A 19,458-nucleotide genomic window follows, 5' to 3' on the forward strand; every position below is an offset into this window, starting at 1 on the left:
AGCATTCCCTGTGACTCTATCTGACGGCGAGCATTCGCGCACACTCACAGTGAATTTCATGGTCATGCTAGCAACATCACGCCATGATGTATTGCTCGGTAGAAGGTCACAAAGAGAGTTCAGCATGATCACTTCGATCCCACATGCTGCATGCGGTTTTCCAATAGAAACTAGAGTCGCAATTCTATACTCCAGCAAGGAGGTCATGTACGTGGACGATGAGCCACCAGCAAAAGTAGCTAAGCCCTCAACGTCAAATGAACCGGAGAAATGGGTTCTGAACGATGAATACCCAGAACAAACCATTCAGCTAGGGCACGTCATTTCCTCGGCAACACGAGCACAATTAAAAGAGTTACTGCCAATAACAAAGACATATTTGCTTGGTGCCCAGCAGACATGACTGGTGTACTGCGCGACATAGCGCAACATTGTCTGAACATCCGACCCTCAGCAGAACTTGTTGCTCAAGGACGGCGCAGCTTCAGCGATGAGAAAGCAAAAGCCATGGACGAGCAAGTAACAGAGCTACTCAATGCTGGAATCTTGCGCGAAGTCTAGTACCATACATGGGTCGCCAACCCGGTAATGGTCCAAAAGCATAGCGGTGGATGGAGAATGTGCGTCGACTTCAAAGACCTAAATAAAGCATGCCCAAAAGACTGCTATGCGCTTCCTGAGATAGATAAAAAAGTCGACTCTCTAGCATCCTTCAGATGGAAGTGCTTTCTTGACTGCTACAAAGGATATCATCTGGTCCAGATGAAGCAAGAAGACGAGGACAAGACCGTATTCGCACAGATAAGGGCATCTTCTGTTATACAAAAATGCCCTTCGGCTTGCGCAACGCAGGCGCAACTTACCAACGCTTAATGGACACAGTCTTCAGAGGCGACATCGGCAAGACAGTTGAAGTATACATGGATGAACTTGTCATCATGAGCCACGAGGAAGAAACGATGCTTGCAAACATCCAGCGCACGTTCGATTCTTTGCGCAGCGTGAACTTGAAACTCAACCCAACGAAATGCTCCTTCGGCATGGAGGAAGGGAAATTTTTGGGCTTCATAGTCACAAGAGACGGTTTCAAAGTGAACCCAGAGAAAGTGCAGGCAATCCAGCTAATGCCATCACCTGCAACAATAAAAGAAATGCAAAGACTCGCCGGACGTCTAGCAGCCTTGAACAGATTCTTGGCAAACCATGCGGCGAAGTCTTATCCATTCATCAGCACGCTGCGAAACTGCGCGAAGAAAACTCACTTCCAGTGGACACCAGAAGCGGAAGCAGCCTTCAAACAAATGAAGGAATGTTTAATTCAGCTGCCAACGCTAACCGCACCAAGAGAAAAAGCACCGCTGATTTTATATCTATCTGCTGCGGAAGTAGCAGTAGGTGCGGTATTGATGGTGGAGCGAGAAAATGTTCAGACTCCAATTTATTACATAAGCAAGATGCTCACTGGCCTAGAGACACGTTATACAATGATCTAAAAACTAGTCCTAGCGCTAGTACATGCATCAAGACGCTTACGTCGATATTTTTCCGATCATGTCATCACAGTTCTTACCAACTACCACTTGGGTCAAATCTTATCCAAACCTGACGTTGCGGGAAGATTGGCCAAATGGGCTATTGAGCTCGGAGGATACAATATCATGTACAGACCACGACCGGCAATCAAAGGGCAAGTTCTAGCAGACTTCGCCACAGAAGTTCCAATTGACAAAGTCCAGGAGTGTGAGGCAATCCAAAACCCTTTTCCTGTTTTCGACGATAGGGTCTGGACCCTACACACGGACGACGCTTCTAATGATGATGGAGCAGGGGCAGGTCTCCGACTAGTCAGCCTGGATGACCACGAGCTTACATACGCCATACGCCTAGACTTCCGAAGCACTAACAACGAAGCGGAATACGAGGCGTTCTTAGCAGGCCTTCGCCTAGCGCTTAAAATGGGAGCAAGAAACCTGGAAGCTAGCATTGATTCAAAACTAGTGGCTGAACAAGTCAATGGGCATTACGATGAGGCTATGGCATTATATCTAGAACAAGCGCGGATGTTGATTAGTCAATTCCAAACATTTAAGGTCAATCATATAAACAGAAGTGAAAACAAACATGCGGACGCACTAAGCAAATTGGCCGCTACCAGCTTCAAGCACTTAGCAAAAGAGGTGCGTATAGAGGTATTGTCCAACCCCTCTGTTCCTCTCAAACAAGTTAACATTATAGAGATCGGCAATCTGTCTTGGATGTCTCCGATCATCTTATACTTACAACACGGAAAACTCCCGGAAGAAAAGGCGAAAGCTAGGAAAATCCAGAATAAAGCAATAAACTACGAAATAGCGGACGACATTCTATACAGAAAGTCATTCATGGGACCATTACTACGATGCGTCGAAAGGACAGACGCACAATACATGGTCAGAGAAATCCATGAAGGCTTGTGTGGGATACACGCCGGACCGCGCATGGTAGTAGCAAAAATAATGAGCGCAGGATATTATTGGCCGGGAATGCATGTAGACGCGGTAGAAATACTACGGAAATGCACAGCATGCCAACGTCACGCGCCAAAGACGCTCCGGCCAAAGAATCCACTAGTACCAGTTACGTCTGCCTGGCCATTCCAACAATGGGGCATCGATCTTGTTGGCCCATTTCCTGACACGCCAGGCGCAGTCAAATTCATCATTGTAGTAGTCGACTACTTCACGAAGTGGGTTAAAGCTAAAGCCTTAGCCTCAACCACAGCAATGGTAATCCGCAAATTTATATGGGAACATATTATTTGCAGATTTGGATTGCCATTGCGCATCATTTCCGACAACGGCACTAACTTTGCCTCAGAAGATCTACAGAAATGGTTCAAGGAAATGAAGATTGAGCACAACTTTGCCTCTGTGGCACACCCACAAGCAAATCGCCAAGTCGAAAGCATCAACAAACAAATAGTCGACGGCATTAAGGCGCGCCTGGGCACAGCGCGCAGAGGATGGTTCGATGAACTCCCTAGCATCCTATGGGCACATCGAACAATGCCAAAGACTAGCACAGGAGAAACTCCATTCAGCTTGGTCTACGGGTCTGAAGCCGTAATCCCAGCCGAAATTGGCCTACCGTCACTGCGCATGATAGCCATGGAAAAACAAAACAATGAGCATGAACGAAGAATGGATTTAGACCTTCTTGAAGAAAGGCGCGAGAACGCCGCCATCACAGAAGCAAGGTACAAATCCAAACTCGAAAAATATTACAACGCGCGTGTACGTGTGTGTACCTTTGTTCCTGGTGATTTCGTCTTGCGCGACAATGAAGCGTCAAACGCAGAAAAACCAAGCAAATTAGCGCCAAAATGGGAAAGACCATACATCATCAATGAGGTCCTAGGCAAAGGGGCATACACCCTAAAAAGAATTGATGGGACTCTAGTTCCCCGCACCTGGAACGCGCAGCAGTTGCGCAGGTGTTACATATAGGACAACTCATTCACAGGCAATGTATTTCCTATTACACTTGTATTGCAAGCCTCGCACTTTATTAATACAAACATCATCTTCATACTTGTTACTGTTTGTTACAAATTGCATGTAATTCTTTTGGTCTACGCGAAAACAACATGGTAAACATTGTACACCTCATGAATAGTCTGGAAAAAGCGCAACATAAGCGCATATTCTGGACAAACGTTCACACATGAGCACAATACCATCTCTCATTCGCTCTACCTGATCAAAGCAATTAAAACACATGCAGCATATTGTAATCCAAACACACAAAACAAACAAAATCTACAGGTACAGCAGTACACCAAACAAAAAAAATATACATTATCAAGTGTAGCATAACACTTCATAACAAAGATCATGGCAATGATCTTCAAAACCTTTCCAGTACCAAAACCAGCAAATTTATACAAACAACAAGAAAGGGAATACATTATTTCCCAAACCTAACCTAGTTAGTAGCATGACCGTCAACAACAACTGGCACATAATCGACACGGCGATTTTTCCGACAGGAATACACCAATTCACATCCCCCGTGTTGAATCGTTGGAAAACGGGTCATCAAAGCATCAACGGACAAGACACCGGCTTCCTCATCGGCAACACCCTCTTGCCGGAAAACTTTACCATCAGAACCAGCAACCATTGGAGAGCCAACAACGAAAGAATTTTCTTTTCCGGTAGCCATTAATGGCGGAGAGTTAGCAAGAAGTAAGAGGGCCTCAGCAGCTTCACGAATCCTTAGGATATCTGAAAGTCGCCGGGAACGAAAGATACTTTTCCCCTTCATTCTTTTCAAACTAAGGAAGCAAACGAGCATCCCAATACATACATATATATATATATATATATATATAGAGAGGAACAATACTCCGGGAAAAGAAAAAACTTGATCACCATGAATAACTGTCAGAAAAACGTCCCCTCTGAACGGCGCTACAGGGACTAAGGTCTTATCTCCATTAATGAAGCCTGACAAGCGCCATTACGTATCCCAATGTAAGAAGGAAAATATTGCGAAATATCAATTTTTTATTACAAACTGGCGTCACCACACGTCAGGTCATGATTATAAGAAGGCAGAAAGTCATAATTTCCCCTAAAAAAAAGTCTTTTAAAAACAAAATTAAATCTTCTCATAAAAGATTTCTCATTTTCGCGCCAAGAAGCACTTTCTCTCTCATAAGTCCAGTGCTCCACTTACTTGCATAAGAGCAACACTAGACTGGGGGGGACTTGAAGGGGTAAGGTCCCAAAAACCTTATGACAAGTACTTGGGACCATACCACAACTTGGTCAAATAGCCCTTCTGACCTTGTGCGGCCGCACACTGGTCCTACAAAGAAGGCTTAAAAGGCAGATAGCAAACGGCACTCGTGCGCCAAAAGGAAATCATAAATCCTTGCGCCTTCCCCACAAACAAAGGATGAAAATCCTAAGTTAAAATACTTCCGTATAATAATATCCAGGCTTAAAAATTATTTACCCAGACTTGGGATTTATTTATTCAGCTGATTCCACACACAAGGAGTCACACCAAATTACAGCAGTAATCTTCTAGAAGGAATTCAATCGTGCACCACTAAGACGGTTATAACCGTCTGGACACGTGTCGCCACCTCAGGCATCCCTGAAATCACAACGAGAGCATGCAATTGGAGAGTAATCTCCATTTAATCACTTTACACGTGGAAAAACCCCAGCCATCGATCTAAACCACGATCCGTGTGCACTCACGACGGATCAAGAAACTTGACGGAAGGAAATGTAACCACTTACAGGGTTGGCATCTTCCGTCAACTTTTCACTAACGGGTTTTCCCGCCCAAAAGACTCCTGGCTATAAATATGAGAACCATTCAGGTATGAAATTCAAGTTACACATACTTCTACAATACATCTTCTTCTTCATAATCCATACTTATTCTCACACCGGAGTCGGGTCAAGGAGAGAACCCCTTTCTCCATTTGGCGAGGCTAACGGTGCTTCTTTTTTGCAGAGTTCATCGGAGAAGAAGGTATGTTGTATCGAATCAAACAAGAGAAACAACCCCCCCCCTTTTATGCAGATCCAAACCCTCTAGATTATTCGATTCCGGTCATTAATCTAGTGTTTCTTCAATATATAATTATCTAAACTCGATATCGATACACTCCATTACCTATTTGTACGAACCACCTTACCTCACACGCAAACTATTTCACCCAACTCGAAACCCCACCCTTTCATGTCGTTTCATTCCACGCAAAACTCCCACTCTCGGACCGTGCTTAAGTGCAACCTACCTTCTTATCGGCCCAAACCACCCAGCCCAAACCCCTTTAGTTGCGGCCCATGTATCCCAAAACTGCCCCACACCCTTTAAAGCATTTTTTTTAATTGACGTAATCATGTTTTATCATAATCACTACAACACCAAGAACCCTAAAATCTGGGATCTCAGCTTCTGACTCTCTCTACTACCCTCTAGTTGACAAGTAAGGCTCAAGAAGTCCTCTTCCTCATTCGGTTCAGGCATCTAGCGATCCATCTCACTTCCTCGACTCGGTAATCTTTATGCTTTGATTTTGGTTCTTAGAATAGCTTAAAACTTGGCTGTGTTTTTTGTATTGATGATGATTCTTGACATTCTTTGATGATTACTCGTAAATTAGGGTTGCTAGATATCATGTTTGTTGGTGTTTAATCGTTTGTGTGTTCGTATCATTCCTAGGGTTTGGGTCTTGTAGGATTTTGGTTAAACTTGTGGTTATTAATAAACAAATTGATATAGGATATGATTTGAGATGACAATCTACTTTAAGTGATGTATTGGTGTCGTGTTATCTTGCTAGGTATGGGATTAAAGTCTTAAAACTCGTCTTATGTCACTAAGAGCTGAAACAGGAAGTTGTCCAACCATTACAACCGACTTCAGTGGGCTATAACTGGGTCATAACATAACGAAAACTGGATTTTCTTGAGTCCAAAGTGTAGTATTTCGAAATATGCTTCAAATGGCGCTAGAATCACAATTTTTAGATGTCTTTTGATATTTTAAAAAAAAAATATTTCGTTTCCGTGGTCAAAGCTGCATTTTTCTGCAGAATTTGTGCATTGTGTTTTATGTCATATCTCGGTGAATGCTTGGAGTTAAGTCATGAAATTTATACAGTAGATGGTCTTAGGTGTCAGTACGAATCTCCATATGGAATCGGGTCAAATCGGGCAATCGAGGATTTTTAAATGATTTTTTCCATAAGCTGCATCCAGAAAGTGACGAATCTGGCCACTGCATAGTAATTGATTTTTCTAAATTTTTCAGTAAAGGGTTAGGCATCAAAAATTTAAAACACAAGGACAAACCCACCGAGGGGTACGTCCCATAAAAAGATCATAATTTTTGCAACATCGTAAGTAAGTATGGTAAACGAGCTTACTAAAACAGTCTAATTTCAGTGAATTTGCTATGCATGATTGATAAACTTATAAGAATCAAAATTGTTATTTTAAGTGCCCGCACTTGGTTAGTGATAGTATAAATGATATGTGCCATGTCGTAGGTTATTTTATGAACATGTGCATGAAAACAACATGATAAAATATCTTGTGACAACTTGTCTGCGTGATATGTGTGCTAGATGAGTGTAGAACTTATGAACTTTTCATAAACACACTAATAACCCTATGGGTATTGACCACATCAACTAATAACGTATTTAAGTCTTACCAAACAAAACTAATGTGAGTTCACAACACTTTACTAAAAGCATGCATCCCTGGTTTAGGGCAACACCCTTATTTCCCTGGTTTGGGAAAGACATACAGTACCCCTGGTTTGGGGCTACACGCATGTTCCTTGTAGGACCACTGAAACATACTATCCACTGGAGGTGGAGTAGTACGCTTGGACTAAACAAAAAACTCCATCCTGAAAGTCCCAACACACTATACTGATTAGCTTGCCGGGTTGACAGACGGGGTATTAGTTGATAGCGCATCAGGTTTGACAAACCGCGCACCGTGCGGGGAGTCGAGCATGAACTATTGACCTTTCCTATTGCATCAATGCGGATAGACATTGATGGATGGCACAAAAACTTACTACGTTAGTTTTCGGTATCTACACAGTTTAGTCATGTGATGAGGGTTAGTTATTCGAGTCATACTTATAGCACTTTTACATATGAACTTGCGCTTACGCTCTACGCTTAACTAAAATTGTGAACCCACCAACTTTATGTTGACAGGCTACTGCATTCTTTGAAGGTAGTTAGGCACAGTATGAGAGCTTGCAGCATTTGGAGTGTCATGGCTGCAATAAACTTTTGGTTTTAAATTTTATTAAACATTGTGGTTTTTAACTCATGTATGGGTTTTTACGTTTAGCTTCCGCTGTTGGTTTAAACTATGTTTTGGACATTTAAATGTTAATCACTAATCGTGTTGATTGTGATGGTTTTTAATAACTTAAATATATGTTCAACATGATTAGTGGCTTGATTCTGGTCAGTCGCACGCCTAGCGGTAAAACTTCGCATGTGGATTTTGAAGGTGTGATATCTAATCGTTGGAAGTCAGTGGTCGTGAAACCCTACGTCGAGAAGGACCGCTGTCACCATCACTCGTTTCACCATCAAATCTAAGCCTAGACAACCACACCGACTCTGTTGGAATTAAGCACAAGTAGGTCTGATTGGAAAAGAGAAAATGTTAGGCTTTGGGGAGAGGGAAAAATGAAGAATAGGCGGTAGTTGTTGGTGGTAGGTGGGCGGTGGTTTATGGTGGCAGGTGGGCAGTGGGTGTAGTGGGGGCGGTGGAAGGCAGTGATAGCGATGGTGTCAGTTGGTTTAGTGATGGTGTTGGTAGGTGGGAGCGATGGTTGCAGGTGTCTATATATATCAGGATTTAGAGAAAACGGTGAAAAGTGTGAGAACGGTGAGAACGCTTATGGATCGTCCGATCAAAACAATCTATGGACTAGATTGGCGTGGTGGCATTTTAGTAAATAACACCATTTTTATTACGTGGACGCGCGTCATTAAGGGTAAAAAAGTAAAAAAACCATTCCTCACATAAAACGCCATTGAAAAATAAAACGCCAAATAAATACAAAACGCCAATTTTATCACTGCGTACTTTTTTCTGTGTTTTTATTTAAGTTGTCTGGCTACAAAAACGCCATAAAATATTAAAGGCCATTATATATAATGCCAAAGTTTACATCCGGATAAATGTTAATTACATTTTTGTTATAAAAATAACATCCCGCCTAAACTATGCGCCAAAAAAATTCTATAAATAGAAACGCCTCACCATCTTCCGTTTATCACACCAAAAAAAAACACAACAAAACACACAGTGGTTGCAAAAAAAATTTACAACTCAATGTAAAACGCCAAAATATACAACAACAGCAAACATATTTTCTTTGATCCTCAGTAATGTTCTGCTTGAAGCTTCATTTAATGATTTGTTACGTGAGTGTAGAAAGATTTTGCTGCATGAGATGGACAAAATTGAAAAAAGGAGGGACTGATGACACCCATATGTCATACTGTCATCTTTGTTCCTGAAGAACGTTTGGATGATAAGAAGAGACCTATACCAGTGTAAATACTACTTTGGCCTCAATGAATATAATGAAAACCACAGGCAGATAGCATCCACCCACAGGGGGTCACTTTATGTCTCACAAAGACACTTCAACACATGAACAAAGAAAATAAACAACGCCAAACCCAAAACGCCATTTATTTGTCACATTTCTTGTAGTTTCAAAAGAAAAAAGAGACTGATGACACTACAGATTTTAAATCATAATTTGCTTCTGCTTTGTTTTTTTTTTTAATTTTCTTTATCTATTGTTTGTTTTGTAATGTCAGTAAATAAACAACAAAATAATATTAATGCTATAATGAAAAATATAATAAAACGCCAAATTTAGCAAATACGTGTAAAACGCCATAATGCCATAAAAAAGCCCCCAAAAAACTACCAAACTATAATAAAATTAATTTGACCAACTAATATTATAAAAAAAGCGTGAAACAATGTGCAAAGAATATAAAACAAAAGAAGTCCAATAGTTATCTAACCGCCATTGGAAAACAAAACACCATAATTACAGCCGTCAAAAGATTTGACGCGTTACACCATTAAAACAGTTGAGTTTGAAAACAAAACACGGTAAAATTGCAAAAAAGAGTAAAATGAAACGACTGAAAACATAATTACTAACATTTATTATATTAAATTTTTTTTATCTTTTTTAAAACGCCATAATTACCTGACATACGTGGGAAAAAAAGTCAATATAAAAGAAGACCATCAGAACCCAAGCTCAAACACGCCAAAAAAGACTAAATCGCCACATATTCTCCAAAACGGCAAAAATTTTAAAAAATGGCTAAGGTTATTGCATGGAGGTTTGAAAGGAAAGAAAAACGATTCATCATAAAGTTAAAGTTATATGACAGGAGAAGGGTAAAGGTAAGAACAATAAAAGCCATGATGGGAATGAATGAAAATGTTTAGAAGGATATCCTGGCCCTTGGGGTTCCAAGAAACGACGATTGTGAAAGAACAAGAACTATAATAAAAAGACTGGAAAGAAAGTTTCTAGCAGAAGATGATGATGATATTGAAGATACTCATATAACAAAACTTAGCAGTTGGGTATTGCATGAAGAAGAAGGAACACTTGAAGTTACTTATCAAAACGGGGTGCAATATTCAAGACCAATGGAAGAAATGTTGAAGACAGGGTTGCTATCTATCATTGAACAACTCTGTGATTTAAAACCTTCAAACGATCCAAAATCCAAGGATGCAGTGATATTCAAGAATAGGCTGCAGGAAAGAAGACACGAGCTAATGGCGTTATACGCAAAAATGAAATTTGATGATGAAGAATCTAAAGAAAGTGATGAAGAAAGCGATGGGTACATCTCTGATGTAATCCCACCTACGGAAGACTATTAGTTTATTTTGATTTTCGTTTTATTGTAGTTTCATAAAATATTAATCTATGGTAATGAATTATTAATAAAAAGATACAAAACGCCAAAAATGACATGGAAAAAGCCATAACGCCAAAAGATTAACTATGTGACACAAAAAGAATTAATTCAACGAGAAGAAATCTGAGAAAAAATAATAAAACGCCAAATAATTAATAAATCTACATAACGCCAAAATTATCTTACACGCAAAAAATAAAGAAGCATGTCAAATGCGAAAATCATGAAAGGAGAAGAATACTAAAAAGACAAAAAAAAACCCTCGGACCCTGATCATGCCCCACGCCACGTGTTCGGCCAGGATGTGTTCTCACACTTTTTGCCGTTTTCTCCTGATCACGTTTCTCTCTCTCTCTCTCTCTCTCTCTATATATATATATATATATATATAGAGGGATAGGTAGGGAGAGATGGGTATGGGTATGAAAGTGTTTTCTTTATATTTATTTATATTATATATAATAAAATAAGATATAATATGTATTTTTTAAATTTAAGTTTTGTTTATTTGATACAATATTTTTAGGTAAGGGTAAAACACTAAAATACCCTTATGTAAATATAAAATTTAACTGAGTTAGGCCTAAAAGAAGTAATGTGCAAGAGTTTGAAACGTTAAGTACATAACTCGTCAATTTTCGTGGCAAAAGATACCGCCTAAAAGGATATTAAGATAAAAGATAAAACATGAAATTTTTCCAATAATATATGGCTATATTATCGGCTAACACGATGGAGATGGTTGGCTTGGGAAGGGGAGGAGGTGATGTTGGAACGGTGAAAGAAAGTGAAAGGCCTGGGAAGGGGAGGAGGTGATGTTGGAATAGTGAAAGAAAGTGAAAGGCTTGGGAAAGGAAAGGGGGGTTTGAATAACGGTAAATTTGTCTTCTTTGTTTTTAAATTTTTTTAATTAATTCCTTAAACATATTTACAAATCAAATATCTATCAAAATTTTAAAGGATTGTAATTCAAATTTCAGTTTATTAAAAAAAATATTTCTCAAATAGTGGCGGACTCAGAAAGTTTTCTATGAAGTGAGAAATATTTTTAAAGATATTAGGCCCCTAGCTATATAATAAAATCCGGTTCATATCGGGATCGGGTCGGGTCATGTAAAACAAAAGAATGTCAAACTAAAATTTATATACCATCTAAAACACGTTAAACGTCATTACATACATATTTAAAATTGTGCCTACGGGTTTTTATTTTTTGAAATCTATGCAAAACATAATATATAGCTACTTTCCTAATAGTTCCTCTTGAGAGATTCGTCAAAACTTCCCTACTCATGGTTCCTATCACATATAAATTGATCCATAAGTTCATAAAAAAAACTAAACACTTAAACAAAATAAACAATTATATTCAACCATAGTCCATAATTTTCAAGCCCTAATCAAGTTTAGAAAAAAAAAAACATCAAAACACCAAAATAAAAACCAGTAGGTAGGTCCGTCGCTGTTCTCAAAACAAAACAGCCGCATGATCATTCAATATCATTCTTTTGTAGATATTTTATTAATAAAACAATCATGATTTTCACGGGACTATTTATTTATGCATAAAACAATCATGAGTAATTTTCATGGAACTATTTAAGCGTGGAAAAGATATGCACCAATACTTTAAGCGAGTAAAGCATGTGGGCATACTTGTCTAAGATATGCGATAGAGACGAAAGAGTAACAGGAATACATGGTTAAATTTTGAGTCATCTGACACCACACTATTACCTATATATTAAATGTTAAACGAAAATACAGCAAACAAATAGTCAATACTCTCAAGCACCATTATGAAGTAAGAAAAGAATATACCTTTTTTAGTATATAACTATAACTATAAAAGAAATATTGTAATACAAGATACATTGAAGAATGCATAAATAGTAATTACATGGGGCTCACCCTCAATATGTCTATAAATAAAGGTAGGCAAAACACAAGAGGCATATTCGAAGTGTCACTAGGTACGTGTAGTGACTGTAGTCTCTGAGTGAGTGAAAGGAGAGCGTTGTTTCGTGGAGTGCATGAGAGTGTGAAAGAGATATGGACGTCGCTCAGGCGCTCCATATGAATGGTGGTGATGGAGATTATAGCTATTCAAACAATTCTCTTCTACAGGTACCTTGCATCTTGCATCTAATATGTTATTAGCCTTTTTACTAATTAAGTTCTTTTTCTAACTGAACTACCATTATTATCTGGTTAGCCCTTATCGAGTTAGGCGTGATCAATGAGATCAGAAGTGAAAGAGAAACAAAACTTTTTCAATAACAATATACTATTGAATATCTTTACATCAACACAATTTTAAAAAATAAGTTTTTTTTCATATATAGTAGTTGTTGGATTCATAATACGTGATCAAAATAAAGAAAGTGTGGATCCGAGTTTGGTATGAAAGAGACGATAGAGTTATCGAATTGCAATTTGCGCTATAAAACTACAATAGAGTTTTAGAATGATACCGTTAATTAAGTAGAAACTACAATATATACTAAACAAATAGTTCACACTCTCTTAACAACCAATAAATAGTAAACAAAGAGTTCACACTCTCTAACAACCGGCCATTAAGAAATATGAAGAGTATATTGCAAATAATATATGATTATAAAATTAACGTTGTACAGAATACACTAGAAGAACCTATCAAAAAATAATGATATGGAGCCCATCATCATGCATATAAATAGAGGTAGCCCAAACTCAACAGGCATAGTCTCTTGGTGTGTGGAGAGATTTGAGTGTGTGCAAGAGTTATGGACGTCACTCAGGTTCTTCGTATGAATGGTGGTGATGGAGATTATAGCTATTCCAACAATTCTCTTCTACCGGTACCTTGCATCTTATACCATACATGAATTATACATGTATTTTTTTGTATTGATTTCTATTAATAATTTATTGTCGTAGCTCATTAAACTCATGATTCGTCAATCGTCATGCATGTTTAAAATTGAAGGCCTATCCTAACCTTGAAGTCTAGCATAAACACCTAATACAAGATAAAAACTCTATGGAGACAACATTATTTAAGCTTTTAGGTAGGACATGTCGTCTTTATAGTCCTTTTTCACCTATAAAGACAACATATCGTCTCTATAAAATTTCTCTCTACAGCTCCGTCCCTATAGGTCACAGAAGTCGTCTCTATAAGTGTCGTCCCTATTGAAGAGCTTCTAGAGATGAAATGTCGTCTCTACAAGTTTATGAAAAAAATAATTACAAATAAAGTTAGTATTTATAAAATGAAATAAACATTTATTAAAATATTTTTAAGCCCTTTAGGGATGATATGTCGTCTCTATAGGTTTTCTTCAAAAAAAATTAAAAAAACGTCTAAGCCATATAGAAGTGATATGTCGTTTTTATAGGTTTTCTTTAAAAAATTCTAAAAAATATTATGCCATATAGAGACGACATGCCGTCCCTACATGTTTTTCTTTAAAATTAAAAAAAAAACATTTATGCTCTATAGGGACGACATGTCGTCTCTATAAGTTTATTTTAAAAAAACATTTATACCCTACAGAGACAAGATGTCGTATCTACAGGTTATTCTTTGAAATTAAAAAAAAAAAAACATTTATGCCATATATAGACGACATGTCCTCTCTATAAGTTTTTCTTTAAAAAATAAAACATTTGTGCCCTATAGAGACGACATATCGTCTCTATAGCTTTTTAAAAGAATTATAGAGACAAGACACTCAAACATGTACGAAAACATACATCGAAAACTTTTAAGTTGGAAATAACAAAGACCACTGTACATGCTACAAATCATTTGAGAAGTTGTATCCATTCACTATTTGAACAATTTACAAAGATACATTATAAACTTCCAAGTAAATTTAGTCATTTCTAACATAAAAGGAGATACAAACACACCTGCCAGCCAATGCCTCTGCAGAGTAGCAATTGACAACCGAGATGCAGCCATGAATACACCAGTAGACTACCACAAATAATCCAATCAGTATACAACCAGTAAGAAACAGATTTTTGAAGTTTCCATATATAAAACAGTAATTAAACGACACACAAGTCCCTCAACCAACGACATAAGACACAAAAACTGATGACATCATCACAAATGAATGACCGGCTGAAAACTAGTTCCCAAAAAATATAAAAAAGTTTACATGTGAGACTCCAATAACCATAAGCGGCAAAGGTAACCCAAATCCCACACGTCAAACATACATACGCACACACATATACACATACATACACATACACAACCACACATATACATGTACATATACATCACATATGTACACATAGACATAGATACACACATGCGTAAATAATTACATATACATCATACACTAACACATACATACACACACGCACACAATATCGTATACATACACATACATAAAGACACACGTGTACACATACATATATACATACATACATACACACTGACACATACACACATATATACACACACACTACACACATACATACATACATACATACACATACATAGGCATACATACAATAACACACACGTACACATATACATATACACTAACATATAACAAATACATATACGCATATCAATGGGAAGACGCGCGTTCACCGCATTCATATTGCTCGTTTGATTGAATTGAATATCTTGTTATCTTTGATATTACTTGTTTTTTATGTTTAAATATGTAGGTATTAAGTTTTTCTTGTTTAAGTATGTATGTCTTGTTAAGTATATGTAGTTTATTTAAAATAATATATAAAACCAATTAAACTTAATTTTATTTATAAAACCTAATTCTTTATTACATATAAACGTAGGTAGAGGATCCTGTACATTAATACAAGAGTGTGAGAAGTGTATTATAACACTATATATAACACTATATAACACCATACAAACACCGTATAACACTATGTAACACCATATAACACCATATAACACTATGTAACACTATATAACAAATATAACACTATATTTTGTCTGATAGCATGTCTATGATAGATGTATAGTGTTATATATTGTTATATAGTGGTATATATTGTTACATAGTGTTATATGGTGTTATATGTTGTTACATAGTGTTATACAATGTTTATATGGTGTGATATATAGTGTTATAATACACTTCTCACACTTCTGAATTAATGTACACTATCCCTACCTTATAAACGTAATCATATTAATAATAATGATAATTATATAAAAGACTATTATTTTTTTGCTAAAAACATAAATAAAATAAAACATAGTTAATTTGCCTTATAAGGACGACATGTCGTCTATACATTCAATAATTTTTTTATATTTAATTATTTATTAATAAAGAATAAAAAGCAAAACAAAATTATTTTTACCTATAGAGACGACATGTCATCTTTGTAGGTTACTTTAGCATATAGGTACGACATGTTGTCTCTACACATGAATATTTTTTATATTTAACTATTTATTAATTAATAAAGAACAAAAAAAAAGAAAATTATTTTTTCCGTATAGGGATAGCATGTTCTCTCTGTTTAGATTGTTTTTTTTCAATTTTTATGGAATGGTGGAAAATTTTGCCCCTTAAATGAGTTTTTTAACAATCAAACATTTTAGAGACGACTATAGGTTTAAATATATATTTTTCTTTATTTTTTAAGCGAAAACAACAATAAATTAATAAATTCAATTAGGCTTATAGGGATAACAAGTCGTCTCTATATATGAATATGTTTTTTTTTATTTTTAATTATTAATTAATCAAATTTAAAATTACCAAACAAAATAATTTTTCTCTATGAGGCCAACATGTTCTTTGTATAGGTTAGATTCTTTTTTTCAAAAAAAAAAATAGAGTGGAGGGAATTTTTGCCGCCTAAATGAAATGTATTTTTTACAAGTCAAACGTTTTAGTAATGACATGTCTTCATTTATTAATTTTTCCTTAAAATTTTCATATAGGTATTGATCATTAATAAAATAAAGAGTTAAATGTCATTTTAGTCCCTGTGGTTTGGGCTATTTTGCCAGTTTAGTCTAAAGGTTTCATTTTTCTCCTGTGGGTCCAAAAAGATTTCACCGTTGTCATTTTAGTCCCTTAGATTAACTTTATCCATTTTTTACGTTAACGTGAAGGGCAATTCGGTCATTTTATATGTAATTCTGTGAACTAAAAGGGCAATTCGACCATAGACCGAATTGCCTTTCTCCTTAACAAAAATAATGCATGAAGTTAACCCAGTGGATTAAAATGGCAGAAGTGAAACCTTTTTGGATCCATAGGCGAAAAATGAAATTTCTGGACTAAACTGACGAAATGACCCAAACCACAGAGACTAAAATGGCATTTAACTCTAAAATAAAATCAAAGGAAAAATATTTAAAGTTGTATGTCGTCTCTATAAGTTGGAACATTTTTAAGGGATTCAAATTTATCAAACTTGAAAATAAAAAAGAACAAAAAGAAAATATTTTCACCTTATAGAGAGGACATGCCGTCCCTATAAGGTAACATATCTTAAAAAGCACAACATTCCTATAGAAACGGCATGTCGTCACTATAGGTTTTTTTCTAAATAAAAGAAAAACTTGTTTAAGCCCTATAGAAACGACATGTTCTTTCTATAGGTTTATCCTTAAAAAAATAAAAGAAAAGTAAAATGGCTTATAGGGACGACATGTTGTCGCTACAAGTGTGTTCTTTTAATTATTTATTAATTTAGAATAAAAAACAAAACAAAGTTATTTCAGTCGTCTGTCCCTATATGGTAAATTATTTCTTTTCAAAAAAATCGAATGATGGGAAAATTTGCCGCCTAAATGAAAATTCATTTTGACCAGTCAAACTTTTTAGTGACAACATGTCGTCTTTATAAATTAAACTTTTTTTTAATTATCAATATTTATTGATCATTAACAAAAGATAATCAAAAAATATTAAAAATTATAGAGACATATCGTCTCTATAAGTTGAAACATTTTTTATGGTTTTTAATTCATTAAACTAGAGAATATAAAAAAACACAAAAAAAAAATTTCAACTCTATAGAGAGGACATGTCTTCCCTTTAGGGTAACCTAAATCAAAAAGCACGAAACCCCTCGAGAAACAACATGTTGTCTCTATAGGGTAATCTATAGAGAGGACTCTATAGAGACGACTTATATCTTCTCTAAAGGTGTCGTCCCTATAAGGATTTTTTTCTTATGGTGATACTCATACACACATGCGTATTATCGGTGCAAACTTACTAATCATTTTTATTTTCATTTGTTGTGCGGCAGAGAAAGGTTATATCAATGACCAAACCTATAATCGATGATGCTTTGACCAATCTTTATTCGGCTTTGAACTTCCCCAAAACCTTAATCATGGCGGATCTTGGATGTTCCTCTGGACCAAACACATTACTAGTGGCATCCGAGCTCGTCAAGTCAGTTGACAAGATCCGACAGAAATTTGGTAACGATGAATCACCCGAAATACAGATCTACTTGAATGATCTTCCACAAAATGATTTCAACACCATTTTTCTCTCGGTGTCAAAGTTTCGGAAGAACCTTTCAAACCAAATGGTGTCCAACAACTCTTCTTCACCGTGTTACATTTCTGGTGTCCCTGGATCATTCTATACCAGGCTTTTTCTAAGAAAAAGCATTCATTTTGTTTACTCTTCCTATAGTCTCATGTGGCTCTCCCAGGTTCTCTCTCACTATATATACATATATGTGTGTGTGTGGCAATAAACTTATGTTGGTATAATTTTTAACTCAACAGGTGCCTGAAATGATAGATATAAACAAAGGGAACATATACATGTCAACAACAAGCCCACCTAGCGTAATAAAAGCATACCGTGAGCAATTTCAAAAAGATTTTTCAATGTTTCTCAAGTGTCGTGCGGATGAGATGGTGAGTGAAGGGCGTATGGTTTTGACGATACTAGGGAGACAAAGTGACGATCCTTGTAGCAAAGAATGTTGTTACATATGGGACCTCTTAGCTACTTCTCTAAAGGATATGGTTGCGGAGGTATAAACTATGGTTTAAGCACTACATTTTTTAGTAAATCAACTAGCAATTGCTTTAAGTTAATCTTAAATCGTTGAAAGCAGGGACTTATAGAAGAAGAGAAACTAGATTCATTCAACATTCCACAGTACACTCCAAGTCCTAAAGAGGTACGTAATGAAGTTGAGAAAGAAGGGTCATTCGTGATTGATCGCCTTGAGGTTTCTGAAGTGAATTGGGATGCAAGCACAGGCAATAATCTCAATTTATCTGAAGAGGAGGATGTGCAAGGATACAATATGGGCAAATGTATGAGGGCTGTTTCTGAGCCTTTGGTCTTGAGCCACTTTGGTGAGTCGACAATTGACGAGGTGTTCAAGAGGTACGCCGAAAATATCAAGAGTAGCATGTCCAGAGAGAAGACCAAGCTCATTAATGTCACTGTGTCAGTGACCCGAAAAGGATGAACTTCTTATGATTTCAACATCTACACATAATAAACAACTATTTGGATTGCTTTGTTATAGTTAAGAATGCAGTTGCTTTTCCGTAAGGTTAAAAAAATGTGTTATATTCTAAACAAAATATTTTGTGTTTCACAAGACAAACAAAATGATCATGTGCCACGTCTTTTATTTGCCCAACATCATTTTCACCAACACCATTTAAGCCAGTGGTCTTGTCAAACTTTTATACCGACACAATTTTCAAATAACTATTCGCTCTACATAAATATAACATCATGTATAGTTCAAATAACTATTCGCTCTACATAAATATATGAGTATGTTTAGTTCAAATTTAGGCTGCCATTTTTTAAGTAAAATGCTTTAGAAAAGGAAAAGAAAGGTTTACGTATACTTTGGAATTTTCCAACTCATATACTCATAGTAAAACATTCATAATCGATATCCCGCTGCAACGTGCGGGTAACTTTAACTCGTTTAATGTACAAAAAGAA

At 36.5% G+C, this 19,458-nt stretch overlaps 1 protein-coding gene across 2 annotated transcripts; it reads left to right on the forward strand.

Moving 5' to 3' along the window:
• The first annotated feature begins 12,450 nt into the window (after window positions 1–12,450).
• Window positions 12,451–19,050, forward strand: LOC110878876 (salicylate carboxymethyltransferase). 2 transcript variants are annotated; one of them, XM_022127263.2, is made up of 5 exons: window positions 12,520–12,643; window positions 13,156–13,359; window positions 17,771–18,187; window positions 18,264–18,518; window positions 18,602–19,050. In XM_022127263.2, exons 2-5 carry the CDS (start codon window positions 13,285–13,287, stop codon window positions 18,962–18,964), a joined length of 1,110 nt encoding a protein of 369 aa, XP_021982955.1. In that variant the 5' UTR covers window positions 12,520–12,643; window positions 13,156–13,284; the 3' UTR covers window positions 18,965–19,050. The 2 variants fall into 2 exon arrangements, with proteins under 2 accessions (XP_021982954.1, XP_021982955.1); XM_022127262.2 differs by lacking the exon at window positions 13,156–13,359 and having other exon boundaries at window positions 12,451–12,643.
• The last annotated feature ends 408 nt before the right edge of the window (window positions 19,051–19,458 follow it).

Source organism: Helianthus annuus, chromosome 9, assembly GCF_002127325.2.
Source record: "Helianthus annuus cultivar XRQ/B chromosome 9, HanXRQr2.0-SUNRISE, whole genome shotgun sequence".
NCBI lineage: Eukaryota > Viridiplantae > Streptophyta > Magnoliopsida > Asterales > Asteraceae > Helianthus > Helianthus annuus.

Excerpts from the sequence above, each read along its gene's own strand:
- LOC110878876 (XM_022127262.2), top strand. The coding sequence starts at position 12,569 with ATGGACGTCGCTCAGGCGCTCCATATGAATGGTGGTGATGGAGATTAT. Across the intron at positions 12,644-17,770 it reads CAAACAATTCTCTTCTACAG|AGAAAGGTTATATCAATGAC; the intron begins GTACCTTGCATC and ends GTTGTGCGGCAG. Across the intron at positions 18,188-18,263 it reads GTCTCATGTGGCTCTCCCAG|GTGCCTGAAATGATAGATAT; the intron begins GTTCTCTCTCAC and ends TTAACTCAACAG.